Source organism: Pteropus vampyrus, unplaced genomic scaffold, assembly GCF_000151845.1.
Source record: "Pteropus vampyrus isolate Shadow unplaced genomic scaffold, Pvam_2.0 Scaffold416, whole genome shotgun sequence".
Classification (NCBI taxonomy): domain Eukaryota; kingdom Metazoa; phylum Chordata; class Mammalia; order Chiroptera; family Pteropodidae; genus Pteropus; species Pteropus vampyrus.
In genome coordinates this window covers 301730-308041 of record NW_011889197.1, presented here as the reverse complement: position 1 = coordinate 308041, position 6312 = coordinate 301730, and the positions used below count along the sequence as shown (strand labels likewise).

The window sequence follows — 6312 nt, the reverse complement described above, 5'->3', positions numbered from 1 at the left end:
TTATGTTATGGTAGAACACCCCATCTTCAAGTGGAGAAAGTCGGCTACACAGTGTGCTTGGAAAAGATTCATGCTAAAGAATCTTGCTTCTCAGCTCCATGGAAACAGTTATCAGTAATATGGCTCTCACTTTTCCATAGAGCTGCAGGTAAAGATTGAGGAAAAGGAGCACAAAGCATTCTAGGTAATAAGTCTGTGGCCCAGAGTCCGCTGGGAGAATGGATAATTGCAGATAAATTTTGGAGCGAGAAATAATAGTGGCACGTTTTATGTATCCCTCACACATTGTACACAATGAAATACAGGTGAGAATGTTAGAGTCAAGTAGTCAGGGATTTTGTGTTGAAATAATCCTGGCCCTGCCCTCGGCCCGCTCTCTGACAGTGACGAACCACTTCTGCCTGCTCAGCTCAGGTTCCTCTCTGAATGGGGGAGGTAGAAGGCCCCTCCTTGCACTGAAGTTCAAGGCTCTCTAGTCAACTGCCTGTCCCCTACCTAAACACCTTGGGAAGGAAGCAAAGGCCTTGTCCTGACATCCCTAGCAACAGGATATTGGGATACCTAAGTTTAAAGTTCAGAGGAGGGCTGTCAGTGGCATGGTTAATAAAAGTGGATGATGTGCTAGGTGTTTTTCCGAGAGATGTGTGACCTTGTGTGTGTGTGCAATGGGTTGTCTGGCCTCTCAGGAACAAGGGTACTAAATTGGCTCTATGGAACAATTGGGGAGTAGGAGGTCCTGGGAGAAGAGCTACAGAGTGCATGAGAATATGCAGCTCCTGGTGTGGGGCGGTAGTGAGATAATTGCATGTCTCAGGAGTGCTGGAAGGCAGGGGGCCAGAGGTCGAGTGTAGAAAGCAGCCAAGAGGGTAGTTATCTCTTAATTATTGCTTGCACTGGAATTTTTTATTCCATTAAGAAAATGGTCTGATTGTTTTGATTTTTTTTTGTGTGTATGTGTGTGTGTGTGCTATAGGAAAACAGCCAGGTGGGGTCAATCCAAGCTGTGTGGGTGGCGTTCTCTCTTGCAAATTAGGTGACTTCCTTAGACCTGCTGTTTTATAACTTGATTATTACATGGGGCAACTTAATTTTGTATAACCTCTTTCATACCGAGTGGAGCTGCTTTCAACATGTGAATACCATATTGGCACATTCAGGTGCTTTCAACAGCCTGCACTGAAATCAAAATCAGATAATGACTTCTATGAAAAGGAATATAGGGGCTTCTTCTCTCCAAAGGTGGATTCTGTCAGTATCTATACCTTGTTAGAGATCTCTTTCAGATCTCTGTGCTTGTGTGGAAAGTACACTGGTTGATCAGATTCCCAGCTAAAAGGAGGTGTTTATGGTTTTCTTCATACCATACCAGAAATTAACTCAAAATGAATCATAGACCTAAATGCATAAGCTAAAACGATAAAACTCTTAGAAGAAAATATAAGTAAATATTCACAACCTTGGATTAGGCAGAATCTTCTTAGATATAACACCAAAAGCCAAAGAAAAATTAACCAAAGAAATAACCAAATAAATAAATAAATAAATAAATTGGACATATGAAGGACATCGAGAAAGTGAAAAGATAACACACGGAATAGGAGAGCACATTTGCAAATTTTGTATATAATGAGAGACTTGTAACCAAAATATATAAAGAACTCTTACAACCCAATAATAAGACAACCAAATTGAAAAATGGACAAAGGATTTGAATAGACATATCTCCAAAGAAGATATATAATGGGCTCAAAAGCACTTGAAAAGGTGTTCAACTTCATTGGTCATCAAGGAGATGCAAATCAAAATCACAATGACACCCACTAGGATGGCTATAATCAAAAAGACTTAATAACAAGTATTGGCGAGGATGTGGAGAACTGGAATCCTCCCATACTGTTGATTGGACTATAACATGGTGCAGCTTCTTTGGAAAATAGTATGGAAGCTCCTCAAAATGTTAAACATAGAGTTACCATGTGAACCAGCAATTCCACTTCTTGGCATATACCCGAAAGAAGTGAAAGCAGGGACTTGAGCAGATATTTGCACACCTGTGTCCATAGCAGCATTATTCGGAATAGCCAAAAGGTGGAAGCAACCCAAGTGTCCAAGTGTCCATCAACTGATGAATGGGTAAAGAGAAGGTGGTATATCCATACAATGGATATTATTTGGCTGTAAAAGGGAACAAAGCACTGATACATGCTATATAACATTGATGAACCTTGAAAATATTATGCTAAGAAAAGAAGCCAGTCACAAAAGATGACATATTATGTGATTTCATTCATATGGAATGTCCAGAATAGGGAAATCTATAGAGACAGAAAGCAGATTTGTGGTTGCCTAGGGTTGGAGAGATGGGGAGATGGGGAGAAATGGGGAGTGGCTGCTCATGGGTATGAGGTTTCTTTTTTGGGGCAATTAAATGTTCTAAAATTGGATTCTGGTAATAGTTGCACAATTCGGTGACTATACTAAAAATCAATAAATTGCACATTATTAATGGATGAAATGTATGGTATATAAATTATCTCAATAAAGCTGTTTATTATTATTATTATTTTTAAAGAACTATGGTTTATCAAGCTACTGCATTCATTATTATAATTCAGCACCTGGAAGTCCTCTGCTGTTCTTACTGGAATGAAATGTAGTCAATAAATATTTGGTGACTGCATAGAAGGTTAGTTGGAAGTTAGATTCTTGGAGTGCAAAGCAAGGGATAGATGCCAAATTTACTTTCAGGGAGTTTCTGTTCAAATGGGGAAGATAAGAGGAAGCTAAGTATATAAGTAGCAAAAATATATCCCACCCCTAATTATCTGTGCTAACCCAGGCCCTCCTGAAGCCTTTTTCACTACTTGCCCAGAAAATCAGAAACTCCACCTTGCCAGGGTTCAGCGTCAATGGAGGAAGGAGTGTCTGTTATATTTCAAAGTAACAAAAATATTTTAAGAATTAGTCTTGCCTATCTTCCTGGGATTCTTGTGTAAGTCACAAATTGGGGTAATAATGTGCAAGTCCTTTGAAATCAGCAAAGGCCATTTGGGGTACTGTTATTTTGCTTGCTTTATATCTTTCTTCAGCTTTATGGAAAGGCTTGTAGAGAATGGTTAGTTTACTCAGTAACTGTTGATGCCTGTTATGTGCAGAGACTGAGTAGGAAGGACAGGCAAATATGCATGCAGTGACTGTCCTTTATGAAAAGTGCTCTGATGGAGAGAGTATAGGGAGCTCATAGGGCATATTGTAGAGGGCATTTAACTTAGACTTGGGAGCTTAGGGGAAGCACTGTCTAAGCTGAGTTAACCAGGTGAGCAGGGTGCAAAGCATATTCTTCCTTTCAGGACAGTTCTGACTCTTTATATACATATCTGTCAGTCACTCTCACCATCATCTTATGAGATAAGGTACTAATATCTCTATTTTAAAGATTAGGAAACTGAAGCTCAGAGTCTTTAAAGGACAAAGCTAATAATTAGAATTTAATCTAGTTATTTTACTTTCAAAGCTCTAGAATGCTTTCTACTGTGCTCTACTACTTCTTTGAACAATACAAAACTGTTTTATAACATCTTTGGATTACAGAAATATTTATACATGGTCATTGCTGAAAAATAAGAAAATAAGAAAAATCATAAATTAAAAAAATTAAAATTATTTATGATCCTAACAGGATAAACAAGGTAGTGTATAGTCACCTAGCCTCCAAATTGTAAGATGCTGGTTTATAACCTGTTTTTCACACAAAAAAATTAATAATATTTCCCCTGTCATTAAACATTCTCTTACATAATAATTGTAATGGTCATCAAATATTCTCTCTTTGAGTATACTATAATTACCTAGTCACGGTGAGAACTCAGGGTAATTTTATTCAAATTTTTGCTGTTCTGATGAACATTTTTGCAGATCAATTTTTGTCTTTGATGACTGTCTTAGGCTAAATTATTAGAAGTGGAATTTTTGTGTCAGAGTATGCTCATTTTAAAACTTTTGATTCGAATTCTTAGATTGCCCTTTGAAAAGGTTCTGCCGATTACACTTTGACACTGGAATATGAGTGTTTATTGTCCTGCTTGCTACAAATATTGTCTTTTTTTAACTTGTCAACTTCATGGATACCATATTAGTATTTTACTTTTCATTTCTTTCCTTATTGAAGTTGGATTTTTACGTGTTTGTGATCATTTTATTTAATGCTAAAATATGTGATATTGACTAAAAGTTCATGTAAAGGATGAAGAGGTCTTTGTAGACTGGACCTGATGGGTTAAAAATACTTTTTAGCAAACTCTGTCATGCTGGGAAGGAATGGTATAGATGTTGCTGAGTGGTAAAGTGTAGGGAAGGACTTATTTCTTAGATTTAATTACCATTTCTTTCCCATGTAGGTTCTTAAAGGTGGTCAGGAAGCACCCACAAAACCCAAAGGACGTCCCAAGAAGAACTCCATCCCCACCTCAGAAGAGATAGAAGCTGAAGAGAAGATGAACAGCCAAGCCCAGAGCCAGGAACGTCTTTTGCCCCCCCAGGGACGAGAAGAGCTCTGTGACACACAGGAACCTAAAGCATGCGATGTCCCCTTAGAGGTGGCAGAACTCCCAAGCCAGCCCCAGGAGTTGCCAGTAACCTCTTCGGAATCCCCACCATCAAGCTAAAATAAAACTCTTTGAGGGGAGGGGGAAACGGGGAAGAAGGGAAAGAGAGAAGGAGAATAGGGAGAGTAAAACTTCCCAAAGCCTGGTAAACTGGGAGAGAAGAGATCCGGTGGTGTTTTCATCACAAGCACTTGAGGAGGACTTGCTTGCCTTTGGCCTTTCTCTTCCTGAAAGGATGCTTTAGCCACAGGATGCTCTTGATGAAGGGAAACAGTGCCTTGGAACTGCCTACCCCAGTTGGGGTGATGGCTATGGGGGTGGGTATAAGCCCCACTTGGCAAGTGGTGGAGGAGGGCTGCGGCTCTCTCCCTGCCAGCCTCTGGGTGCCAGTCATCAAAGCAGAGAGATATGGAGGACTTGGGCAGCTTGCCCACGTTCCTTGCTGACTCAGCACTTATTTCTGTAGTTTTAAAAGAGAATTTAATGTTTTGGTTGTTTTGGGGGGGGAGGGGCGGTTGGTGAGGGTGGGCAAAACGTTAGGGGAAGGGAGTTCTGAGTTACTAGAATTGTTTCTGAATAAAGTTAGTTTGAAGACGTGTGCCTTTGTACCCAATATAAGATGGTCAGGTGACTCAAGAGCTGACAAGCCTTGTTTTTCTTGCTTCATTAAATTGCCATTCATGAAGCTGCAATTCAGATATGTTAAGATAACTTTTATTTTTTAATTAAAAAATAAATCTTTCAAAAGGATTGGGTGGGTGTATTTTTTTTCTGGGGAGTGCATTTAGCTCTTCCTGAATATGGCCTATGGAAAGAGAAACCCCGAGGGAGAGCCTAGCTCCCTGGGCTTTAGTTTTCCAGCTAGAAAATAAAGGATTGGGTCAGGCCAGTGGTGTCCCAGTGCAGAAAGACACACCAAGACTCCTTGGGTGAGGAAGTGGTGGGCTCTGCCCATCACCCCTCCCACCACCTTCTGCTAGAGCTCTCCACTGTCAGCTGTTAGATATTATGTTCTTCCAACTTCAAAAGTTGTTTTACTTTTTCTGAAGAGATACTCCATGTGCTTCAAAAGTCAAACTATATAAAAAGGTTTGCTTTTCTTCCTGCTCCCTCCATCCTTTGCCCCATCCTATTTAGGTAACCACTTTTATTGGTTTCTTATCTTTCTTTATTACATATTCATTTGGATGATGGGCTCTGCAACTTGTAACAAAAAAAGATTTGAGGACTACTTGGCTTTGTGCTATGTGATTTTAAAAGCATATCCCATTTTTTAGAAGACCCGGAAATAGGTGGGCTTCAGACTCCCTAAAGTGAGAATGCTGACTTAGTTTCTTGTCCTATTGTCATGCATGCTGGCCCAGAGGCCTGATCCCACAGGAGTTTTCATGATCATATTCTCTGGCATGTTCATTTGTGATGTCCTGCAGGGCAGAGCACCCATCTTGTGGACTGTTCATTATTAATTATGCAGTAACTCTGTGCAGTGTGGGCTTGGGTACTATAAACTGACTTTAATAATGGCCTCGACTAGGAAGCAAAACCTGTTACTAGTTCTGTAAAACAAGTCATATAATTCTTTTCAAAGTGAAACAGGAATAATTTGCTTGTTCTCAATATTCTGCCTACCTGCTTCCATCTATGAATGTGGACAAACAAAAAATGGCTGCCATTTTGACTTCGCTAAGGCAGTGCCTTTGCTGTTAAG

The 6312-nt window shown here is 39.8% G+C and overlaps 1 protein-coding gene across 1 annotated transcript in view; it reads left to right on the top strand.

The window, feature by feature from the left end:
- BARX2 (BARX homeobox 2) overlaps positions 1-4714 on the top strand; it is a 69424-nt gene extending 64710 nt beyond the window's left edge. The window contains exon 4 of the mRNA XM_011380923.1: positions 4398-4714. Within this exon, the coding sequence (XP_011379225.1) occupies positions 4398-4664 (267 nt within the window). The 3' untranslated portion in view covers positions 4665-4714. The remainder of the gene's footprint in view (positions 1-4397) is intronic.
- The last annotated feature ends 1598 nt before the right edge of the window (positions 4715-6312 follow it).